Below are 24,523 nucleotides of genomic sequence, written 5' to 3'. Positions count from 1 at the left end.
CACAAGATCGCAGAAGTATTACCGGGTATAGCTTCCAACTTTCCAGTGGGGGTCCATTAATCTCTTGGAAGACTAGAAAACAGAGAACAGTTGCTCTGTCTACTTGTGAAGCTGAGTATATGGCCTTGTCTGCCGCTACTCAAGAGGCAAAGTTTTTATTGCAATTACTGGAAGATATGACAGGAAGTACTTCGATAAACAGCTGTACTATACACTGTGATAACCAAGGTGCCATAAAATTAGTTGAAAACCCTGTCCAGCATCAGAGATCAAAGCACATAGATATTAGATACCATTTTATTAGGATAGAGGTTCAGAGAGGTGTAGTGCAACTTAACTATGTACCATCTGATCAAAATATTGCTGATATGTTCACTAAACCTGTACCTAAAGTAAAGCTTTGTGATTTCAGTAAAGTTATTATGGGTGTGTAGATAGTTAAAACAGGAGTGTGTATTGATTTAATGTGTGTTGTATTGTATATACCCATCATTAGTTTCAGTGGGGGTGTTGGGTCCGAAACATAATGATACGTTGGTGGGTTTATTCGGGGTTCAATTGAGTTACTCAGATGTTCGGGGTTTTGGGGTTTCACACTGTGTATTTTTAATCTGTGTCGAAGCCAATGAAATAAATAGCAGGTGTGGTACACTTTAGTTCTGCTCCAGCTGTCTTAGGACTCACACGTTTTATTCCCTGTCCTACTCGCCTAATACACATTGCTAGCAAGGATGGCTCAGAGTTTAACAAGTGTCCTACAATATTCTTCTTCTGTTATGGTTGTTGCCAGCAGTATTGAATTTCCTCTTCTCTCTCTGTCCTGTCCTATAATACTGCTCTTCTGTTATGGTTGTTGCCAGTGCCATTAACTCTCCTTTTCTCTCCCTGTGTTTCAGTGTCGCACAGTAAAAAGACTACAAAAAGGCATGGCAACATGGTCTTTGATGACCGAGTTCCTGGTCAATCAAGGCAGATCAGTTTCAGTGTGTATAAGTATGTATTTATCTGTGTATTTCTATTTTTATTGCATTGAGTTAAGTTTTCATGTTCCATTTGTGTGTGTGTGTGTGTGTGTGTGTGTGTGTGTGTGTGTGTGTGTGTGTGTGTGTGTGTGTGTGTGTGTGTATTTACCTAGTTGTATTTACCTAGTTGTGTTTTACAGGAAAAGAGGTATGCTCGTGCTGTCCTGTCTCTATATCTATAAGCATCCAGCTTAACTTTAAATTCATGAATATTTTTTTTATTGTACCACTGTTTCATCTAAGTTGTTCCATATTTCTATGCTTCTATTTTGGAAATATATTTCTTGACATCTCTTCTACTTGCTGTTTTCTTCAGTTTCACTCCATGTCCTCTTGTAGCTCTTGAGTCCCACACAAATAAGTCTTCTTTGTCAACTTGATCCTTACCCTTTAAAACTCTGTATATAGCTATCAGGTTCCCTCTTTCTCTTCTCTCTTGTAATGATGGAAGCTTTAATCTCCTTAATCTTTCTTCATAGGTTAAATCTCTCAAACTTGGTACCAGTTTGGTTGCAGCTCTTTGGATCCTTTCTATTTTCCTTATTCTTTTTTTTATTATGGAGTGACCAATCAATTGTGGTATATTCCAGTTTTGGTTGAATCACATATTCCATCAACTTTTTCATCATCTCTTCATCCATAAAAGCAAATGTCCCTTTCATCTTTCTTAGTAACTCATAAGTTTCCCCAAATATTTTATTTACATGTTTTACTGGTGATAAATTATCACTTATTGTAATTCCCAAGTCTTTTATTCTTTGGTTTTCTTAATTTCCATTTCTCCTGTGGTGTAGGAACTTGTCAATCTTCTTTTGTCTTTTCCTAATTCCATCACCTTGCATTTCTTTGCATTGAATTCCATTTCCCATTTCTTACTCCATTTATATATCTTTTTTAGATCTTTCTGTAATATTTCACAATCCATATTGTTTTCCACTCTTTTCAATAATTTTGCATCATCTGCAAAACAGACTTATATAACTGTCAACTTCATCCATCATATCATTGACATACACCAGAAACGTTATGATGCTAAGACTGTCCCCCTGTGGTACTCCACTTGTAACTCTACACCATTCTGATTTTTCTCCCTTTATTACTGTTCTCATTTCTCTATCCCTCAAGAAGTCTGTAATCCAATTCAGTGTGTTTCCTTGCAAACCCCCTATATTTTTAATTTTCCATAGCAGTCTCTGGTGTGGTACCTTATCAAATACTTTTTTTTAGGTCTAAATAAAAATAGTCTGCCCAACCCTCTTTCTCTTGAATTATATCAGTTGCTCTGCTATAAAAGCTCACTAAATTCGTGACACAAGACCTTCCACTTCTGAAACCAAATTGTCTGTCAGTCAATGTATGTGTTTCTTCTAAATATTCCATTCATTTGTTTTTAACTATTCTTTCTGCTATTTTTGCCACCACACTTGTTAGGGACACTGGTTTGTAATTCAATGGATCTTCTTTATTACCTCCTTTAAAAATGGGCACAATATTGGCTCTCTTCCAGTCTAGAGGAATTTTTCCTTCCTTAAAAGAACATACTATGGTATTGTGTATACCTTCTGTCAGTTGTTCACAACATTCCTTAAGTATCCAGATGGACATTCCATCTGGTCCTTGAGCCTTATTTATGTACAAATCTTTCATAATCTTTTTAATTTCACTTATGTCCACCTGTATCTCTCTCACCACATTGCCTCTGTGCCATGCTCTTTCTCCTTCAAATTTGCTTTCTTTGGTAAATACTGACTGGAAGCACTTGTCCATTAATTCCGCTTGTAACTGTGTATCTTCGTATGTAATGTCATCTTTTGTTAATTTATCTATTGTTTACTTGTTTTTCATCTTCCCATTCACATATCTGAAGAATAACTTCGGCACACCTTTCCATTTGTTAAATATATCTTTCTCATAATTCCTTTTTTCACCTCTCAGGATTCTGATATATTCGTTTCTTGCCTTCTTGAAATCTTCCCATTTCTCACTTCCTCTTTTTTCTCCATCTATTCCATGTTGCTTCTTTTTCTTTTTCTTGCTGTTATACATCTCGTATTAAACCATTTTTTTTCTTTTTCACTTCCTTTGTTTTGATCTTTGGTACATATCTACTGACCCCTTCATTAAAAATTTCCATTAATATGTCCGACTTTTCCTGCGTACTGCTTGCCGTGAACAGTTGTTTCCATTTAGCCTCTGCAAAATATTCCCTCAACCTGATAAAATCTGCTTTCTTGTAATTATATCTCCCATTCTTGTAAATTTCATTCCTGTTTTCTGTTGCACCACTGCCTATGCTGAATTCAATTAACAGATGGTCACTTTTACCTAGTGGGCACTGATAATTTATTGCTTCAATGATGTCCATTTCCTTTGTAAACAAAGTCTAGCCTTGATGTCGCTTCATTACCCCCAAATCTTGTATTTTCTCCAATCCACTGGGTCATAGTATTTGTCATTATTAAATTTAGAAGCATATATCCCCATGACTCTTCTCCCCCATCCATGGTTCACTCTTCCCAGCATACCTCCTTGCAATTAAAGTCACCCATAAGTGTTATATTGTTACTCTCTGCCAGTATTCTCTCAAAACGGTTACTAGTATCTCTTAACAATGATTTATAATCCTCTTGTGTCCATGCATTTGTCTCTGTGGGTACATAAGCCACTACAAAATCTCTTCTTCCTTTTCGTTTCCTTTTTGTTTGAATTCTAATTACTTCAGCCATTCCTTCTCCTATTTCAACCTCTTCCACTGTTATACTCTTCTTTATAAGTAACATGACTCCTCCCCCTTTCTTATTATTTCTATGTTTTATCCACACATTATAATTACTATTATCGATTCTTATATTTTCTGTTGTCTCATTTAGTTTAACTTCAGTAATACCCATGATGTCGGGCTGCTTTATCTTAATATAATTATTCAATTCTCGCAACATTGATATTAAACCATTTATATTTGTATTTGCCACTGTCCACTTTTTATTTTTCCATACATTATTTACATTTTCTATTCTTTTTTTTTGTCAGTTACCACTTCCTGAGCCTCTTGTCTTTTACCTTCCAATAGAACTTTTTTTTCTCTTCCTCTGTTCTTTTCTCATTTTTTGTCTTTGCTTCTTTTATTAGATCGCTTACCTTGAGTCTCTCCTCCTCATTCATGTCCCTCTTTATCCAAACTTTCCTGTATTGCTCTGTCTTGTCCAGTTTCCACACATTCAATATCACTTCCATGGCTGTTGTTTGTGCCCTAAATTTTACTTTCATTGGTTGTTCTCCTCCTATATACTTCCCCAGTCTATGCATTTCCTCAATTTCACTTATCCAGTCCTCCCTTCTCTCTGTATATTTTTTATAATGTCCTCTGCTACTTTTTTTTTGTTCTTTTTCCCTCTTGTATCTTACTGGGTCAGTTTCCTCTTTTAATCCATATATAACAATACATTTCTCTTTGTCCATTGTGTCCCTTACCATCGATTCCTCCTGTTTGATCACTTTCACAATTTCCTTACTTAAATCTGTCTTTTCCTTCTTTTGCGCTTCTATGATTTCTGTAAAGTTAACTTTTTCTTCCTTTTTTTCCTTCCTCCAGATTTGATGTTCACTTTTCATCCCTATCACTTCATTTTCCTGTTTTTTAATAATATCATTGTTTTCCTTCAATTTTGTTTTTAGATCAGCACATAGTCCTCAATTCTTTGTTTTCCTCTTCCAGGTCATGTTGTTTTTTTTCTAATTTTTTTCACTCTTTTAGTGAGGTCACTGATCATCCCTTCCATCAAAGCTACTTTCCTTCCTTGCATTTTATCATGTAGTTCATTATCTTCCTCAAATCCTGGGAATGGTGACCCCGTTGGCAACACTCCACTCCCACCTATGGCGTCCGCCTTGCTGGAGCTTTTACTCATTTTATTGTTATTACTTAAATTTTCTTTTATTTATTTATTTCTGGAGACAGGAGAACTCTACTTGAGCACAGCTCTACTTAAATTTTCTTTTATTTATTTATTTCTGGAGACAGGAGAACTCTACTTGAGCATAGCTCCTACCCGGGAACACATTCTAAGCTCCTAGTGGTGGCCATGGTCAAACAAAATCTTTCTTTGCAGGAGCTTGGATTGCTGGTTGTTTACTCGACGATGATGTGTGTGTGTATGTGTGTGTGTGTGTGTGTGTTTGTTTGCTATTGGTGATGTAAAGTTTTTGGACTATCACTAGTCACAAAAACACCCTTGAAAACTCCTATAACTTTCACCATAATTCACCAGACTATCAGTACCCTTTAAACTACCAACTGAATCCCAAAAACACCCTTGAAAATCCTCTTAACCTCCACTGTAGTCTGTCAGTTTATCATTACCCTCCCCAACTTATCACTAGACTAACAAAAACACCTTGAAAACCCCAAAACTTTCACCAGAGCCTGACAGACTATCTGTAACCTCCCCAAATTATCACTAGAATCACAAAACCATCCTTGAAAACCCCAAAACTTCCACCAGAGCTTGTCAAAATTATCACTAGAATCACAAAAACACCCTTCAAAACTATGAGCATCTGTTCGACTCTCAATACCCTTCTTTAACTATCAGTAGAATCATGAAAACACCCTTGAAAATCTCAATACAAGCTGTCAAGATGAAACACCAAATCATCTTCACAATATAGTCTAATTACAAATAATACTCTCTCTCTCTCTCTCATCTCTCTCTCTCTCTCTCCTCTCTCTCTCTCTCTCTCTCCTCCTCTTCTCTCCTCTCTCTCCTCTCTCTCTCTCTCTCTCTCTCTCTCTCTCTCTCTCTCTCTCTCTCTCTCTCTCTCTCTCTCTCTCTCTCTCTCTCTCTCTCTCCTCTCTCTCTCTCTCTCTCTCTCCTCTCTCTCTCTCTCTCTCTCTCTCTTCTCTACTCTCTACTCTCTCTAGGTGTCAGCACAAAGGATGTTCTGCGCCTGACCCTAGACCAGTCCCCACAACACATCCAGATGCACCTTTCCGCTGGTCTGACGTGGAGACGTGGAAGCATATGCCAGTCAGTACTGGTGGCCACCCAACAGAGGCAGAATACAGCCTGCCCATGGAGGGAGATGAGATTGTGATTCCTGAGAGTAAGTGTGTGTATTTACTGTTGTATTTATATGGGAAACTATACTTTTTGACATCTCTTCTACAAGCACTCTTCTTCAGCCTCTTTCCATGTCCTCTAGTGTTCCGTGTATCCCAGACCATTAAGTTGCTCTAGTCCACCTCCTCTACTCCCTTATATGCTTTATATATCGCAATCATGTCTCCCCTTTCTCTCCTCTTTTCCAACGTTTGTAGATGTATCCTTTCCAGTCTCTCTTCATATGACAAGTCTCTGATACTTGGTACCATCTTTGTAGCTGCTCTCTGAACTCTCTCCAACTTCCTTATATCCTTTTTCTTGTATGGCAACCACACTACTGCTGCATATTCTAGTCTGGGTCTTATCAGCGACACGATCATCTTCCTGACCATCTCTTCATCCATATATGCAAAGGCCTGCCTTATTCTTCTCAACAAGTTATAGGTTACTCCTGTAATTTTGCTAATGTGTCTCTCCGGGGTCAGGTTCCCAGTCACTGTAACACCGAGATCCTTTTCTTCTTCTGCTCCACTCAACCTTACACCATTCAACATATAATTTCCTTTTACTCTTCTTGTACCTTTTCCAAATTCTATTACCTTACACTTCTTTAAATTAAATTCCATTTCCCATCTATAACTCCACTCTGATATCTTGTTCAGGTCTTCTTGTAATGTTCCACAGTCCTCTGCACTCTCATCTTTCTTCAGCAACATTGCATCATTCGCAAAAAGGCTCATGTAGCTGTTCACACTTTCCATCATATCATTTATATAGACTGCAAACATGATTGGTAAGTACTGAGCCTTGGGGTACTCCACTTATGACTTCCCTCCATGATGATTTTTTATCTTTTACCAAGGTTCTCATTTCTCTGTTTGTCAAGAAATTTTCCATCCATCTCAGCAAGCCCCCCTTAGCCCACCATTATGCTTCAACTTCCACAACAATTTCCTGTGTGGCACTTTATCAAAGGCTGCCTTCAGGTCTAAATAAACACAATCAGCCCATCCATCTCTTTCTTGCATTATATCCACCACTCTAGAATAAAAACTCAGTAAGTTTGTAACACACGATTCTCTCTCTCTCTCTCTCTCTCTCTCTCTCTCTCTCTCTCTCTCTCTCTCTCTCTCTCTCTCTCTCTCTCTCTCTCTCTCTCTCTCTCTCTCTCTCTCTCTCTCTCTCTCTCTCTCTCTCTCTCTCTCTCTTGTCTCCTTGGTACTGAAACTAATTTTTTCTTGGGTGTAAGCATAAATTATCTACACTCCTTCACCTTGCCACACTAAACCATGTTCAGTAATACACCCTGTCACACCAAACTACACTCAGTTACACCTTATGACATTTTACTCAACTACACTTGATCATACACTGGTATACCCTACAGGCATGTGACTAGTTGTGGACACGGCCACACCCAAGCTTGGCCGTGTCTTTGTGTATGGCACCATTGAGTTTGATGACACGATGGACCACAGATTTGAGGCCACCATTATTTACATCCAGGTGAGTAGCAGTGATGGAGGTCAGCACCTGTGACTGCCTTGTAGGTACCTGTGTTGTTAGCTGGTTGTGGTGTACAGGGCATCAGCTACACTCCTCTGGTTGTCTTTGTATCTCTGTTTGTCCAGTCTTCTCTTTAGTTAACACTCCTCGCTTCTGTCACCCATTGCCTCTGTATGTGAGTATGTGTTAGTTATATACATACAGAGCCTAAGCTACACTTCTCTAAGTCTTGTCTTTGTATCTCTGCTTAGTCTTCACTTCAGTTAACACTTCTTGCCTCTGTCACCTCTTCATTTTAGTGTTGATGCATGTTTTTTTTTTTATGTAGGAGGGACACTGGCCAAGGGCAACAAAAATCCAATAAAAAAAAACCCCACTGAGATGCCATTCCCATAAAAGGGTCCAAAGTGGTAGTCAAAAATTGAAGGATAAGTGTCTTGAAACCTCCCTCTTGAAGGAATTCAAGTCATAGGAAGGTGGAAATACAGAAGCTGGCAGGGAGTTCCAAAGTTTACCAGAGAAAGGGATGAATGATTGAGAATACTGGTTAACTCCTGCAGTAGAGAGGTGGACAGAATAAGGGTGAGAGAAAGAAGAAAATCTTGTGCAGCAAGGCTGTAGGAGGAGGGGAGGCATGCAGTTAGCAAGATCAGAAGAGCAGTTAGCATGAAAATAAGGGTAGAAGACAGCTAGAGATGTAACATTGTGACAATGAGAGAAGTCTAGAAGAGAAATGTCTAGAAAAGTGGTATGAGTGGAACCCCTGCCAGACATGTGAAGCATATTCCATACATGGGTGGATAAGGCCCTTGTATAGAGTTAGCAGCTAGGGGTTGAGAAAAACTGGTGGAGATGTCTCAAAATGCCTAACTTCATAGAAGCTGTTTTAGCTAGAGATGAGCTTTGAAGTTTCCATTTTAGATTATAAGTAAAGGACAGACTAAGGATGTTCAGTGCAGAAGAGGGGGCAGTTGAGTGTCATTGAAGAAGAGGGGATAGTTGTCTGGAAGGTTGTGTCAAGTTGATAGATGGAGGAATTGAGTTTTTGAGGCATGGGACAATACCAAGTTTGCTCTGCCCCAATCAGAAATTTTAGAAAAATCAGAAGTTAGGCATTCTGTGGCTTCCCTGCGTGAAATGTTTACTTCCTGAAGTGTTGGACATTTATGAAAAGATGTGGAAAAGTGCAGGGTGGTATCATCAGTGTAGTTGTGGATAGGACAAGAAGTTTGGTTTAGATCATTGATGAATAATAGGAAGAGAGTGGGTGATAGGACAGAATCCTGAGGAACACCACTGTTAATAGATTTAGGAGAAGAACAGTGACTGTCTACCACAGCAGCAATAGAATGGTCAGAAAGGAAACTTGAGATGAAGTTACAGAGAGAAGGATAGAAGCTGTAGGAAGGTACTTTGAAAATCAAAGCTTTGTGCCAGACTCTATCAAAAGCTTTTGATATATCCAAGGCAACAGCAAAAGTTTCACCGAAATCTCTAAAAAAGGATGACCAAGACTCAGTAAGGAAAGCCAGAAGATCACCAGAAGAGTGGCCTTGACAGAACCCATACTGGCGATCAGATAGAAGGTTGTGAAGTGATAGATGTTTAAGAATCTTCTTGTTGAGGATAGATTCAAAAACTTTAGATAAACAGGAAATTAAAGCAATAGGATGGTAGTTTAAGGGACTATGAATGGTCACCCTTTTTAGGAACAGGCTGCATGTAGGCAAACTTCCAGCAAGAAGGAAAGGTAGATGTTGACAGACAGAGTTGAAAGAGTTTGACTAGGCAAGGTCCAAGCACAGAGGCACAGTTTCAGAAAACAATAGGAGGGACTCCATCAGATCCATAAGCCTTCCAAGGTTTTAGGCCAGTGAGGGCATGCAAAAACATCATTGCGAAGAATTTTAATAGGTAGCATGAAGTAGTCAGAGGGTGGAGGAGAAGGAGGAACAAGCCCTGAATTGTCCAAGGTAGAGTTTTTAGCAAAGGTTTGAGGGAAGAGTTCAGGTTTAGAGATGGATATGATAGTAGTGGTGCCATCAGGTTGAAATAAAGGAGGGAAAGAAGAAGAAACAAAGTTATTGGCAATTTTTGGGGGCTAGATGCCAGAAGTCACAAGGAGAGTTAGATCTTGAAAAATTTTGACACTTTCCATTAATGAAGGAGTTTTTGGCTAGTTGGAGAACAGACTTGGCATGGTTCCGGGCAGAAATATAAAGTGCATGAGATTCTGGTGATGGGACGCTTAAGTACCTTTTGTGGGCCAACTCTCTATCATGTATAGCACGGGAACAAGCTGTGTTTAATCAAAGTTTGGAAGGTTTAGGTTAAGAAAAAGAGTGAGGAATGTACGCCTCCATGCCAGACACCACCACTTCTGTTATGTGCTTGGCACACAAAGATGGGTCTCTGACATGGAAGCAGTAGTCATTCCAAGGAAAATCAGCAAAATATCTCTTCAGGTCCCCCAACTAGCATAGGCAAAACACCAGAGGCATCTTTGCTAAGGGGGATCCTGAGGAGGGATTGGAACAATAGGACAAGATACAGATATAAGATTGTGATCGGAGGAGCTCAACGGAGATGAGAGGGTGACATCGTAAGCAGAAGGATTAGAGGTCAGGAAAAGGTCAAGAATGTCGGGCGTATCTCCAAGACGGTCAGGAATAGAAGTAGGGTGTTGCACCAGTTGCTCTAGGTTGTGGAGGATATCACAGTTGAAGGCTAGTTCAACATGATGGTCAGTGAAGGGAGAGGAAAGCCAAAGCTGGTGGTGAACATTGAAGTCTCCAAGAGTAGAGATCTCTGCAAAAGGGAAGAGAGTCAGAATGTGCTCCACTTTGGAAGTTAAGTAGTCAAAGAATTTCTTACAGTCAGAGGAGTTAGGTGAGAGGTATACAGCACAGATAAATTTAGTTTGAGAGTGACTCTGTAGTTGTAGCCAGATAATGTGTAAACTTGGAAGATTCAAGAGCGTGGGCACGAGAGCAGGTTAAGTCATTGCGCACATAAATGCAGCATCCAGCTTTGGATTGAAAATGAGGATAGAGAAAGTAGGAGGGAACAAAAAAGGGGGTACTGTTAGTTTCCTCTGACACCTTGGTTTCAGTGAGGAAAAGAAGATGAGATTTAGAAGAGGAGAGGTGATGTTCCGCATATTGAAAATGAGATCTTAGACTGCGAATGTTGCAGAAGTTAATGAAAAAGTTGAGGGGGGTGTCAAGACACTGAGGGTCATTATCAGAAGAGTAGTCCGACCAGCGGACATTTGTGGTCCCTTCCACAGATGGGGACTCTGAGTCTGGTGTAAGAGTTGCCATGATAATTTTGATTTTTTGAGTGAAAGGTGATTGTGTGTGTGTGTGTGTGTGTGTGTGTGTGTGTGTTATTAGGTGCTTATAGTTTTGTGTGGAGGAATAGAGTTGTCCTGCCCGCTTGTGTTATGAGACACAAAGGGAAATGTTCAGTGAGGTCACAGCTGGTTTTAATGATAAGTTCACAGCATCCCCTGATCCAGTGCTTTAGACCTCACTGGGAGTAATTATCATTTTGGCAGGTGCCTACTGCCTCCCCCTGTGTGTGTGTGTGTGTGTGTGTGTGTGTGTGTGTGTGTGTGTGTGTGTGTGTGTGCGCACATGCATGCATGTGTGTGTGCGTGTGTTAATCTAATCTTAGTTAACACCCCTTGCTTGTGTCACCACTTTCCTAGTGTATGTGTGTGTTAATCTAATCTTCAGTTAACACTCCTTGCCTGTATCACCTCCTCATCTCTCCACACACCACACCCTGCACTAAGATTAAGACACCTAACCAACTCTGCTGCTCCATCACCACCAGGGAGGCTCTTTAGTGGCTGGCTACTCCTCAGACACTCCCTTCACCCACAGTCTCATCATTCGACTGATGGACCCTGAAGATGTTGATGCCTATAGCATGAACTTGGGCTGGAAAACTATAGGTATGTGCTGGAACACTGTGGAAGGGTGCTGGAAGGTTGTATAGGAGAGTTGAAAGATTGTTGATGATTCTGGAAGGTTGTAAAGGAGTTTGGAAAGGTGTTTATCTATTAATGGTGCTAGGAGATTGCAAGGAAAGGGCGGTAGGTTGTAAGGGGAGTGTTAAAAGCCTGTTAGTGATGAACAGAGGTTGCAAGAGAAGCTCAGATGGTTGTAAAGAAGTATTTGAAGGTCATTGATGATACTGAGAGGCTGCAAAAAAGAGGCTGGCAGGTTATAGAAGATTATTAAAAGTTGTTATTGATTCTCAAAGGTTACAATAAAGGCTAGAAAAACACTAGTGACAGAATAACACTTGACACAACGAAGGAAGACTGCTGATAAGGTAATTAACAATGCATTAACTCTCTCACTGAGATAAACAACAATGCACAGCGCCAAGAATGATGTACAAAATCTTTATAAACACGTACAAGGAAAAAGGAGATAAAAAGAATGGGTTTTGCAATTTGTAGTCCCTATAATGCTTGGAGACAGCTTGTTCTTACCCGTGAGTGTCTTGTCGTGGGTACCTGTGACTTCCTTGTTGTTGCCTGTGAGTGTTTTGTCTCAAAGTAGCTGGTGATGGCGGAGAGATGTGGCAAATAACAGTGAGAGGCTGAAGAAAATAAGAACATAAGAACACAAGAGAAGCTGCAAGAAGCTGCCTGGTCTACACGTGGCAGTCCTTGTACAGAACATGCCTATCTATTTCCACCTATCACCCAATCCACAAATTTGTCTAATCATCTTTTAAAGCTCCCTAATGACTCGGCTCTAACAACCTGATTACTGGGTTCATTCCATTCATCTACCACCTTATTTGAGAACCAGTTCCTTCCTCTCTCTCATTGAAATATTTTCCAGCTTGAACTCATTATTTCTTGTTCTATCTTGATTACTGACCATGAAATTTTGCTTATATCACCCTTGTACCCTTGTTATAAAGATAGCTACAGGTGTGAGATGAAGGTCTGGTATGTTGCAGGTGTGTTTGGCTATCTCAGGCTGCATGGGCAGGTGTGGGGGAGATCATGGCACAAGCTTGGGGCCACAGTGGAGGTTGGGACCAGCCACATAACTCTGGCCGAGGCTCCTGATGCTTCCTGGCTCAATAAGGAGGTGAGTGGAGGGGTGTCAGATGAGGTGAGATCAGGTTAGGTAAGGTCAGGTCAGGTTAGGATATGTAAGGTTAAGTTAGATTAAGTTAGGATTGGTAAGGTTAAGTTATAAGTTAGATTAGGTTAGGTTAGATTAAGAGGCAGAGAAAAGGAGAAGGCATAATAAAGATACAAAGTTAGATTAATTACGTTCAGGTAAGATAAGCTTAAGTTAGGTAAGATTGAGAGGCAGAGAGAATGGGAAAGCTGAATGAGTAGGTTAGGTTAAGTTAAATAAGAAACTTAAGGTAAGATTAAGTTAGGTGAGATACATGGTAAAGTAAGGTGAAATTAAGTTAGGATAGATTAAGAGACAGAGAGAAGGAGAAAACTGAGTGAGGGGATGCCAGGTTAGATTGGGTTAGGTGAGGTAAGAATAGGTTCAGTCAGAAGGCAAGAAGATCGGAAGGAAGAAGAGGAAAAGCTGTAGTTGTTGGACAGAAATTTTGCATTGGTATTGTTTATTGTGTTTTACTAATATTTTAGAGGTAGTTTGGGAAGGGGAGAGAAGGAAGGAGAAGCACAGGGAAGGAAGGGGAAGGAAAAAGAAGAGTATAATTGGATCATCTATTATATCCCCCTTCTTCTTATTCTCTATTTCTCATTATTTTATTCTGCTTTACTCTCTTTAAGTCTCTCTCTCTTTCCCATGTCTTAGTCCAACTTCTCTTCTTTTCCTTCCATTTACCTCTTCTCAGATTATGTCCCTTTTTCATACTTCTCTCTCCCTCTGCTTTCCTCTCTTCCCCTTCCATTTATCTCTCCTTAGATCATGTCCCTTTTCATATTGTGTTCCTCTCCCATGCCTTGCTCTGCCTCCCATTCTCTCCCTTCACCTCTCACCACACTGCCATTCAGGTGGTTGTGACAACAACAAGAAAAGAGGCAACAGAGAGCAAAGTGAGGCGAGTGGTAGCAATCAATGGTGCCACACTCACCCTAGACTCAGCACTCAAATTCCAGCACCTTGGTGAGTGTTTTGCTCCTTGTCCTTCACTCACTGAAACATTAGTTTAGTCTACACTCCCACCTCTTCTCCAGAATTCCATCTAGCACTTGGTGGAAGTAAGGAGAATGCATAACGTTTGTGGTATATATCAGGTTAAGGAGAAGGAATGCAATGTGTAGTGCCTGAGGGTGTCAAACACAGCATTCTTTGGTAGTCTGATCTTGTAGGAAGAATGACAGAGAGTAAGATGAATAAGTGAGTGTATGTGAGTGTGACATGCAGTGGGTGCAAGACAGTGACCTGCAGTGAAATGGGAAATCAGAGTGGCTGGAGTATTGGAGAGAATGAGTGAAGTAGAGCATGTAAGGACAGGAATATTTGAGTGTGGTAGATGCAGTGGGTGCAAGACAATTACCTGCAGTTGAATGGGAGGTCAGAGTGTTCAGTATGGGAGAGAATGGATATAGAAGAGCTTGTTAGGACATAAATAAATGAAGCACAGTGGTGGAGGCTTGAGAGAAGGAGATGAGAGGAGAATGAAAGAACCAAAACATATGAGGATAGAAATAAAAAGAGATCCTTCTATCACAGCATTCCATAAACACAAGCATCTGGTATAAGTAGAAAGTAAGTTTGTCATCAGTGAAATCTCTGTCTATTTATCAAGAGAAGACAGAATGAGAAAATTAGAACATGCAAGAAATAAATAGACACTTTTATGACAATCCATAAACACAAGCATCAGATATGAATAGACAGAAGCAAGTGTGTAATCAATGAAAGCTTTCTATTTATCAAGAAGAGACAGAATGAGAGGAGTAGAATATGCAAGGAATAAATAGAGACTCTTCCTTCCCAGCAATCCATAGGCACAAGCATCAGGTACAAAGACACACATGCAAGTTTGGCATCAATTAAATCTGTGTCTCTCCACCCAGGGGAGATACACACGCTGTCAGACGGCACTTCCATCACACTGGCTGGGGAGGTCAGTCTCCTGAGCCGGAACATTGCGGTGGAAGGAACCACGGAGAACAGCAACGGGGGAAGAATTCTGGTCTCCACAGTCTTCCAGAATGGCAAGCATTATGTTGGTGAGTCTGGAAGATAAGCTGACTGGTGAAGCTTTGGTGAGTCTGGAAGATAAAGCAATAAAGCTTTGGTGAGTTTGGAAGATAAAGCAATAAAGCTTTGATGAGTCTGGAAGATAAACTAGTTGGTGAAGCTTTGGTGAGTCTGGAAGATAAGCTGATTGGTGAAGCTTTGGTGAGTCTGGAAGATAAAGTGATAAAGCTTTGGTGAGTCTGGAAGATATTCTGGTTGGTTAAGCTTTGGTGAGTCTGGAAGATAAGCTGATTGGTAAAGCTTTGGTGAGTCTGGAAGATAAGCTGATTGGTAAAGCTTTGGTGAGTCTGGAAGATAAAGTGATAAACCTTTGGTGACTCTGGAAGATAAACCAGTTGGTGAAGCTTTGGTGAGTCTGGAAGATAAGCTGATTGGTAAAGCTTTGGTGAATCTAGAAGACAAAGTGATAAAGCTTTGGTGAGAATGGAAGATAAACTAGTTGGTGAAGCTTTAGTGAGTTTGGAAGATAAGCTGATTGGTAAAGCTTTGTTGAGTGAAAGATAAGCTGATTGGTAAAGCTTTGGTGAATCTGGAAGATAAAGTGATGAAGCTTTGGTAAGTCTGGAAGATCAAGTGATGTTTTTAATGATGATTTGTTCCATTTTCTTTGAATGCTTACTACTGCTACTACTACTACCATTACCACCACCACTGCCACCACCACCACCACTACTATAACAACTACTGCTAAAACAATTACCACCACACTCCCTGTACCACACTAAGGAAACGCTTCCCTCTCTCACCATGACTGCTTTCAAAGGCCACCGAGATGACTGACCAGGTTCTTAAGTGTGTTTCTCCTGCTGTTAATGTAGAAATCTTGTTCATTTCTCACTAGAACCATAAGAACATCCTTAAAAACCTGTGTAACTTCAAGTACAGCCTTTTCAGAGCAGAGGTGCAGCCAGAAGTTTTTCAGAGTGTGGTCCTTAACATGCACCACCACTAATAAAACCATTACTACTCTACTATTACCACTACATTCCATCCACCATGACCACCACCAATACCATCACCACTACTCCTTTCTGTCCCTCCTTCAGGTTCGGCCCAAGTGGATGGCGTGGAGTTCCGTAACATGGGGCAGGAAGGCTTCACCGACATCACTGACCCACGCTACTCCATTGCCTTCCTGGGCCTTGATGCCATTGATGACCATTCTAGCTACGTCAAGAGGTCATCATTCAATGTCAACTATAATGTGGCTGTTGGGCTCATCAAGACCTTGAACATGGTAGTGGAGGAGAACGTTATCTATCATGTGCTGGATTCAGGTGTGTGTATTTACCTAGTTGTATAGTACAGGGTCCGAGCCAAAGCTCAAACCCTGTACTATACAACTAGGTAAATACACATACCTGAATCCAGCACATGATAGATAACGTTCTCCTCCACTACCATGTGTGTGTGTGTGTGTGTGTGTGTGTGTGTGTTTTATTTATTTATTTATTTATTTATTTATTTATTTATTTATTTATTTATTTATTTTATTTATTTATTTTTTTATGTGTGTATTCATATGGTTTTTCTAATTTATTTACTTATCTATTTATTTGTGCTAGATTCAGGTGTGTGTGTGTGTGTGTGTGTGTGTGTGTGTGTGTGTGTGTGTGTGTGTGTGTGTATGTGTTTGTGTTTATAGTTTTTAATTAATTATTATTATTTATTTATTTATTTATTTATTTATTTATTTATTTATTTATTTATTTTATTATTATTTTTATTATTATTATTATTTTATTTATTTATTTTTATGTAGGAGGGGCACTAGCCAAGGAAAACAAAATTATAAGAAAAAAGGGCCCACTGAGCTGCTGGTCCCCAGAGTAAAAAGTAGTTGTCAGAAATTACAGGATAAGTGTCTTGAAACTTTCCTCATCAAAGAGTTCAAGTCATAGGAAGGTGGAAATACAGAAGCAGGCAGGGAGTTCCAGTGTTTACCAGAGAAAGTGATGAATGATTGAGAATACTGGTTGATTATTGCAATAAAGAGGTGGACAGAATAGGGATGAGAGAAAAAAGAGTCTTGTGCAATGAGGCTGTGGGAGGAGGGGAGGCATGTAGTCAGCAAGATCAGAAGAGCAGTTAGCATGAAAATAGTGGTAGAAGATAGCTAGAGATGCAACATTGCGGCAATGAGAGAGAGGCTGAAGACAGTCAGTTTGACGAGAGGAGTTGATGAGACGAAAAGCTTTTTACTACCTTTCCTTTAATTAATCATACATGTTTAGTAATTTGTGTAACAGAAACCATTCATAAAGTGGAAATTCATTAATGAAGTCACTAGTGCACTTCCTCTTCTCATTTCCCTCTCATTTTCCATCCCTCTGGCAGGCATAAGAGACGAGACAGGTTCCAACACCTACAGGTGGAACCTCATCACAACTGTGTTCTTCCTGGGGACTTATGAAGACAGACAGGAAACAGAGAACTTGAATTGGAGTGGTGCCTTTCAGCTGGACAATGCACCCAACACTGTACTGACTGGCAATGTTGTTGCTGGTACATAACAACTTCTGTGTCTTGTGTTGGTGAAGGATATTGGGGAATGTGTGTCAAGACATTGGTTATTTGTTGTGGTGTGTTTGTCTTTTTTAGTCCTTGTGGTGCTGACTCTTGTCTCTCATGGTGTTGTACAGGTGCAGAACAGGCTGGCTACAAGACCCTTGGAGAGCTGTGCAAGGACACAACTTGGTGGATGGGGAATGAAGTGCACAATGCAATTTATGGAATCATGATGAGAGACGGAGACTGAGAGGTGCAAGAATAATTTATAGTATTTTTAGTGCTGCCATACACTGCTGCAAACTTTGCATTGTTGTGTGCAGGCATAGAGAGAGAGAGAAAGAGAATGAGACAGTGTGAGAGATAGAGAAGTTTTGGTGCTACTAGTGCTACTGTACCTTGTTCCTGCCACCTTTTTGTTGCTGTGTGCAGATGTAGTGAGAGAGAGAGAGAGAGAGAGAGAGAGAGAGAGAGAGAGAGAGAGAGAATCAGTAGCATTAGCAGTGTTGTCCTAACCCTTGTATACTGTGCAGCTATGGAAGAAGGGAGGCACGGGGCCACTGACAGACTGCTGCAGACTCAACAACTTCTACATCTGGAGAATCTCAGACACAGGCTTCTATGTCCAGCACTATGCCAGCTCCCTCATCACCAATGTAAGCTGGAGGAAGAGGAGGAGGAGAGACACTATAAATTCCAAAAATGCTGTAATATATTGTCCTTAAGACCCCAAGACCTAAGAGAAAATTTATAGATGCATTGAAGGAAGACATGCTTGCACTAGGTGTGACTGAGGAAGGCTTCTTCTCTCCCAGGTTGTCTCTGTGGACAGTCCCCTGGGAGCAATGCAGACCATCTATGAGCCAGATTCACTGAGTCACAAGTTCCACCCCAAGACAGCCAATGCCAGTCACTCCCTGTTTGTGGGTGTCTCCCCATCACACACTTGTGAATACCAGGCATCCAAGTCCCGGATAATGAAGTTCTATGGAGATAAATTTTTTGGCGGAGGCGTCGGCGGAGGAAACACTGGCATCCTCTTAGCATCATTCACCTCTGGATCTAATAGTAAGTTGTAGGGCTGGGCAGGATTCTATAAAACAGGTAATCGCAAATCTGATTACTTGCCCTGTTGGATTCGTGAGATTCGAACCTTCCATGAATCCTATGTACTCTTAAGTTCTTAACAAGCCCCAGGCACCCGAGATTCTTCCTATTGTCTGCCAGGCACGAGATTCATTGGTGTTTGCAAGGGAATCCAACCACGGAGAGAATCCAGGATTCCCCTCCACCTGTTACAAACATCACGACTCTCTCCCTTTGGCTGGAATTTGCCGAGATGCAGACTGTGTTTCCCATGATGCTTACCAAGGATATATATATATATATATATATATATATATATATATATATATATATATATATATATATATATATATATATATATATATATATATATATATATATATATATATATATATATATATATATATATATATATATATTATATGAAGAATTCCATGATATAAATATGCAATCATGAAAATACATGTGCAGTTATAGTTAAGTGAGACACACTTCAGCAAGGTGAAGGACGCACACTATAAGTAACCATTCAGATTGCTATTACTTTCATTAATTTACTTTAAATGATACAAGGATGTTATAGTTATTCATACACATTTATGATAGATTTTCCATTTATTGACAAATAGGGTACATTATTTCTAAATGTTTTCTTGATACATTAACATTATTTTTGGCATCATAATTGTTTTTGCTATTTTAAGAATAACAGTAAGAAAGTAGTAACAAAAGAGTCCTCCTCTACTAAAGTTTGGAAATGAGAAAAAAAAATCATATTGTTCCAGACATCACAGCGTATTTCCATAAATTAAAATACTTCTCTCCTTATCACAGTCAATAATTTCCTTAATATTGCATTGGATTTCATTACATTAATTTCCTTAATATTTCCTTACAATTACAATGGATACTAGATAAGCATATGATTACATCCATACATGATTTTGCATTCAGATAACATTCAACTTAACATTTTATGTATTTGATGTTAACAAGTGGAAAATAAGAAAATATATACAATAAAATCATGTCCATCACAGAATGTATTATCACATCAGTTCCGTAAAAAAAAGGAAAAAAAAAAATCTTTATCACAGAAAATAATTTAATTAGTACTACAGTATGACTAGTAGTATGACCACATAAAAGTTTCCATGAAAACAAAATGCATGCAATACTATAGAACAAAAAGGCATCTAGAAGGATATCACTTGGCACTGGTAGGAAGCGGCTCTTCACATGTTCTTATTAAGGAAGAGAATCATATTTATATTCCCTTCCTTAAGGCTGCTCTGCCTGTGGGAGATAAGCTCCCCTGCCTTGGAAAAGAGTCTTTCTGAGGGAACAGATGAGGCAGGAATGAATAAAAATTTCTTGGCCACTTCACTTAACTTGGGGAAGAGGGTTTCGTGTTGCTTCCACCACGCCAGTGGATTGCTGTCCCTGCATAAATGAGGCTCCTCAAAGTATCTTCTCAGCTCAATAGAAGGGCCTGTGGATGGCTGAGGTGATGAACATGCCAGATTATGCATTTTCAAATCAAATTTACACCAGTGATTTTTTCTTTGGTTTTGTTGTGGCAGTTACTGGCTTTGGTACTGTAGTGACCAAACATATTGCTTGTTTTGGAATTGATAGCTCCACATAATCCCAAATGGGCGCATTTCTGCCACGCTTGGCTGCCATCATGCAGAACCACTGTTTTTTATTAAATTCAGGGTATTTACAGAAAGTCCCTTAAAACAAAAGTAGACTACTCAACTCGAGATGCACGGCTTTGGGGAGACCTACATAAAAGCAGGATAGTTACTGAAATAAATTTTGGCTATTATTATACAGGTAAAAAGTTGCTGTAAAACAGTGTTAGAAGTAACTATACATAATCATATTAGGTATGCATATACCCATGGAAACAACTACATAGGTTCCCCCCCATCAGTCCTCAGCCTTGACTGAGAGCTCTGCCCATGTCATGTCGTATATGTATGCCATGGTATGACGTTACATGAAATTGGCGTATCAGTTCCAACGAAAGAGATGGTGACTTTAGCAACACTATAAGCTTCGACATGTCGCTAGTGTACACAAGTAAATTTCATAACTAGTCCCTTAGACCTCATTGTTTATATGCTCCAAAAGCATGATTAATAACATCATACAGACTATATTAATGAACAAATCAGTTTACTCTTACGTTGTTCTCCATAACTATTTTTACTCACGAATTAAGAGACCTTGTCTGAGGACTGGATTCTACACCAGATTCTAGAATCCTGACGCAGTAATTGGATTTGTATCGCTTCTCAGGATTTTACAGGTTCGGATCCAGTAATCATCTCCCGCCCAGCCCTAGTGAGTTGGGTGTTTGTTGTGAGAACATTTGTTATGTATCCATATGTAGTGTCTATGATATCCATGCTCTGACATAAGAAAAGGTGTGATGGACTCTTCCTCTCCTGTTCCTGTTATTTTCACTTGCATAGAACCAGAATGGCTTCTAGAGAGGAGCATGAAGACACCTCAGAAAATAGATTAAACTTTGGGCTTGATAAAATTACCGAAGCTTACTCAAATAAAATGTGCCATTACAAAGTGATAGTTATATGGTCCACCCTAATACACCCCAGGAGCTCAGGCACAGCACAGCTGACTACATCTGATCCCTAAACACTTGACACTTGCATTCCCCCACAGTGGCACCTCTCATGACCTTCAGTAACGCTGGCACTTACCCAGCACTCTACGGCTCCACACACTTTGAGGGTCTCACGTTCCACAACTTCCGTGACACCGACTGCGGGCGAGGCACTGCTCTCATGGTGAACCCTCAGTCAGAGGACGCCAACCACCCGACGTTTGTCAAGTGTCTCTTGTTCCTCAACACACCACAGGAGAACTACATGTACATTCCTAGGCCCAACTTGAGCAGCATTGATCCGTCAGACTGTGTGGATACGGACTGTGATGGACTAAAGAAGGTGGTGGTGACGGATGTTGATGGATCTCTGCTGGGTTAGTGTGGATTTACATGTGTGTGTGTTAATATAGTTTTGGTATACTGGATCTGAACTACACTGCTCTTTATGTATATCATTCTAGTTTAGCCAATGGACACTCTATGTATCTATCATCTCCAGTACATTCCAAGTATCTGTATTTCTATGTAGTGAAGCTGATCTCTATCTCAGCTATTTCTTATATCCTCTTAAGTATCTAGAATCCCTTTGTTACTGGATTAACATCTCTTTTTTTATCCATTTTTCCTTATACATCCACCTCTCCCTCACATCACATTCTCTCTCTCTCTCTCTCTCTCTCTCTCTCTCTCTCTCTCTCTCTCTCTCTCTCTCTCTCTCTCTCTCTCTCTCTCTCTCTCTCTCTCTCTCTCTCTCATCTCTCTCTCTCTCTCTCTCTCTTTCTCTCTCTCTCTCTCTCTCTCTCTCTCTCTCTCTCTCTCTCTCTCTCTCTCTCTCTCTCTCTCTCTCTCTCTCTCTCTCTCTCTCTCTCTCTCTCTCTCTCTCTCTCTTTCTCTCTCTCTCTGCAGGTGAAAAGGATGCCACAGTAATCTCTCAGGCTGACTGGGAGTGGGACGGAGATCCTCGGAGGGGCATTGGAGATTACCGCATTCCTCTTCCAATCAGACAGAATCCTGACAGATCCCAGATTGAGGCAGCTGACAAGTTTCCGAATAAAGGTACAGTGTGTGTGTGTGTGTGTGTGTGTGTGTGTGTGTGTGTGTGTGTGTGTGTGTGTGTGTGTGTGTGTATGTGCTTATTTACCTAGCTGTATTTACCTAGTTGTATTGTACAGGATATGAGCTAAAGCTCATTTGAGGGCATCAGGACCATAGAGACTCAAGTGCCATTTTTTTTGAATTGAGAAAACTTATCTAAAGTTTATCAACAATAACACCACTTCTAAGAAAGATATAAATTTCAACTAAGTTTCAGATAAAAACCCTGGTCTTCAAAATTTTTTTACCTAAAATTTAAAAAAATCATAAGTTGCATATGCACACTGGCATGTAAAATATAACTCCTCCCTTTAAGTTTGTGTATATATTTTTGCATGACCTGGAATTTGAACCTTAATAAAATGTTTTACCTGAAGTAAATAATGAAATTATTAACATCTTCCTGATATCACAAGAAAAAATAAAATAGTATGACAATAGTAATAATAATAATAACAGTAATAATAATAATAATAATAATAATAATAATAATAATAATAATAATAATAATAATAATAATAATAATCATATAATAAACTACATGAATAAAAAGTATAATAGACTCAGAGTTTTGAAAAAATAGTAAATACTAGTATTGCTACTGCATTACATTAGTTACTTAAAAGAAAGCAACAAATTGAAGGGTGAATGAATGTTATGTTAGAGGAAGTCATGAGTTAGTAATAATAGTGAGACAAAGGTTTAACAGGTGGCACTGGTTAGTCACAGGAAAAGATTGGGTATGAAGGAGGTTTGGGCAGGACTGTGTGAGGAAGCGTGAGGAGGGGTAGTAAGCAGTGCAGTGATTGACTCCGGGTGACGTGTTTCTTCTGGAGAAAAACACTGATTGAGCAAGAGATGGTTATGCACTGTGCATCACACACTCCCACTGGCTGGCTCCCTCTCGCTGGGCTTGAGCCTGGCTGGTCTTGAATGAATGCACCCCTTAGTTCAACCAGCCCACACAACACTTGAATCCCATATCAATGACTCCATTTGCTACTTCAGGACCTTCAACCATATGGAAGCTGAAAAACAGTGTTGCAAATGTCATAGCTGGACAGAGGAAGAGTTGCTAATTCTTTTGATGTATGTAACTCCATATTTGGGGAGGTGATGCTTGAGCCCCTATGGTCCTGATGTCATTTGACCTGTCTCCATAGCTGCAGTTATCCAGTTTCTCTTTAAATTTGCTTACACTAGCAACTGTAAAACTATTACAGCTTAAACTATTCCAGAGATCAGTGCTTTGGTATAGGAAACTATATTTCTTGATGTCACTGAGACATTTACTCTTCTTAATCTTTTTGTATGTCCTCTTCTACATCTTGTTCCCTTATTTACATGTATCTCCAAAACTTGTCGGTCTAACTTTTCCATACTGTTTATTGATTTGCACACTGTTATTAAGTCTCCCCTTTCTCTTCTCTCTTCCAGTGTTATTAATCTCATTCTTAGTCACTCCTCATAAGTCTTTTCCTTCAATTCTGGCACCATCTTTGCTGCTGTCCTGTGCATTCTTTCCAGTTTCCTCAGTTGCTGCAGCGTACTCTAACTCAGGGCATAATCATGGTTGTAATTATTTTTTTCGTCATATTCATGTCCATGTAGGTAAAAGCCACTCTAATGTTACTAAAAATCCTCTATGCGTGGCCAAAATTCCCACATGTGCTTCTCTGGTGACAGTGTGTCCTGGATAATCACCTACAAATCCTTTTCCTTATTACTTTTCTTTATCATATCTTCCCCCTTTTTATAGTTCTATGTAGGTCTCCTTGTACTTTTCCTGTGTGTGTGTGTGTGTGTGTGTGTGTGTGTGTGTGTGTGTGTGTGTGTGTGTGTGTGTGTGTGTGTGTGTGTGTGTGTGTCAGATATCCACACAGCTCTACAACACACACTTGCACACACACTGCACCCAAACCAGGCACTTAAGAAACTAAAGACTTATTGTTGTTTGAGATCCCTTAACACTCCCCATACTCTCCTTTTGTCTCATCCCACAGGCATTGTCCGTGATGCTTCCTGTGCTGTGGTTCCATCGTGGCAGGCATGGAAGTGCTTCTCGCTGCGTCGCCACCTCATGATCATTGAGAGCATAGACACAGACACAGAGGTGTGGCGCCTCTCCCCCATCGCCCTCATTGCCAACCCTGGTGAGCAATACAAGTCACCTTCTCCTCTTGTCCCCATAAATCTGTCGATGTGCCAGACTTTTATCTTGTTCCTTTAAATCTATTTACCAGATTGTCAATTCCACTTGGGATTTTTTGTAAGTGTCATTAATGCCGCCTCCTCCTCCTCCTCCTCCTCCTCCTCCTCCTCCTCCCTCCTCCT

The 24,523-nt window shown here is 39.9% G+C and overlaps 2 protein-coding genes across 4 annotated transcripts; both read left to right on the top strand.

Moving 5' to 3' along the window:
• The first annotated feature begins 5,985 nt into the window (after window positions 1-5,985).
• Window positions 5,986-17,498, top strand: LOC135098874 (fibrocystin-L-like). 3 transcript variants are annotated; one of them, XM_064001276.1, is made up of 8 exons: window positions 5,986-6,125; window positions 7,512-7,630; window positions 11,471-11,591; window positions 12,617-12,750; window positions 13,647-13,758; window positions 14,676-14,831; window positions 15,909-16,139; window positions 17,200-17,498. In XM_064001276.1, exons 2-8 carry the CDS (start codon window positions 7,592-7,594, stop codon window positions 17,373-17,375), a joined length of 969 nt encoding a protein of 322 aa, XP_063857346.1. In that variant the 5' UTR covers window positions 5,986-6,125; window positions 7,512-7,591; the 3' UTR covers window positions 17,376-17,498. The 3 variants fall into 3 exon arrangements, with proteins under 3 accessions (XP_063857346.1, XP_063857347.1, XP_063857348.1); XM_064001277.1 differs by having other exon boundaries at window positions 15,909-16,041; window positions 17,200-17,341; XM_064001278.1 differs by having other exon boundaries at window positions 15,909-16,099; window positions 17,200-17,341.
• Window positions 17,491-24,506, top strand: LOC135098881 (fibrocystin-L-like). The gene is made up of 6 exons (XM_064001289.1): window positions 17,491-17,559; window positions 17,904-18,026; window positions 18,186-18,438; window positions 21,151-21,468; window positions 22,001-22,150; window positions 24,193-24,506. Exons 1-6 carry the CDS (start codon window positions 17,491-17,493, stop codon window positions 24,417-24,419), a joined length of 1,140 nt encoding a protein of 379 aa, XP_063857359.1. The 3' UTR covers window positions 24,420-24,506.
• The last annotated feature ends 17 nt before the right edge of the window (window positions 24,507-24,523 follow it).

The sequence above is a fragment of the Scylla paramamosain genome, unplaced genomic scaffold, assembly GCF_035594125.1.
Source record: "Scylla paramamosain isolate STU-SP2022 unplaced genomic scaffold, ASM3559412v1 Contig89, whole genome shotgun sequence".
NCBI lineage: Eukaryota > Metazoa > Arthropoda > Malacostraca > Decapoda > Portunidae > Scylla > Scylla paramamosain.
This window is presented reverse-complemented; position numbering and strand designations above follow the sequence as displayed.

Coding starts and splice junctions, on each gene's coding strand:
- LOC135098874 (XM_064001276.1), top strand. CDS start 7,592: ATGGACCACAGATTTGAGGCCACCATTATTTACATCCAG. Junction 11,592..12,616: donor CTTGGGCTGGAAAACTATAG/GTATGTGCTGGA, acceptor GGTATGTTGCAG/GTGTGTTTGGCTATCTCAGG. Junction 12,751..13,646: donor CTTCCTGGCTCAATAAGGAG/GTGAGTGGAGGG, acceptor ACTGCCATTCAG/GTGGTTGTGACAACAACAAG.
- LOC135098881 (XM_064001289.1), top strand. CDS start 17,491: ATGGTGTTGTACAGGTGCAGAACAGGCTGGCTACAAGACCCTTGGAGA. Junction 18,439..21,150: donor ATTCACCTCTGGATCTAATA/GTAAGTTGTAGG, acceptor ATTCCCCCACAG/TGGCACCTCTCATGACCTTC. Junction 22,151..24,192: donor TGACAAGTTTCCGAATAAAG/GTACAGTGTGTG, acceptor CTCATCCCACAG/GCATTGTCCGTGATGCTTCC.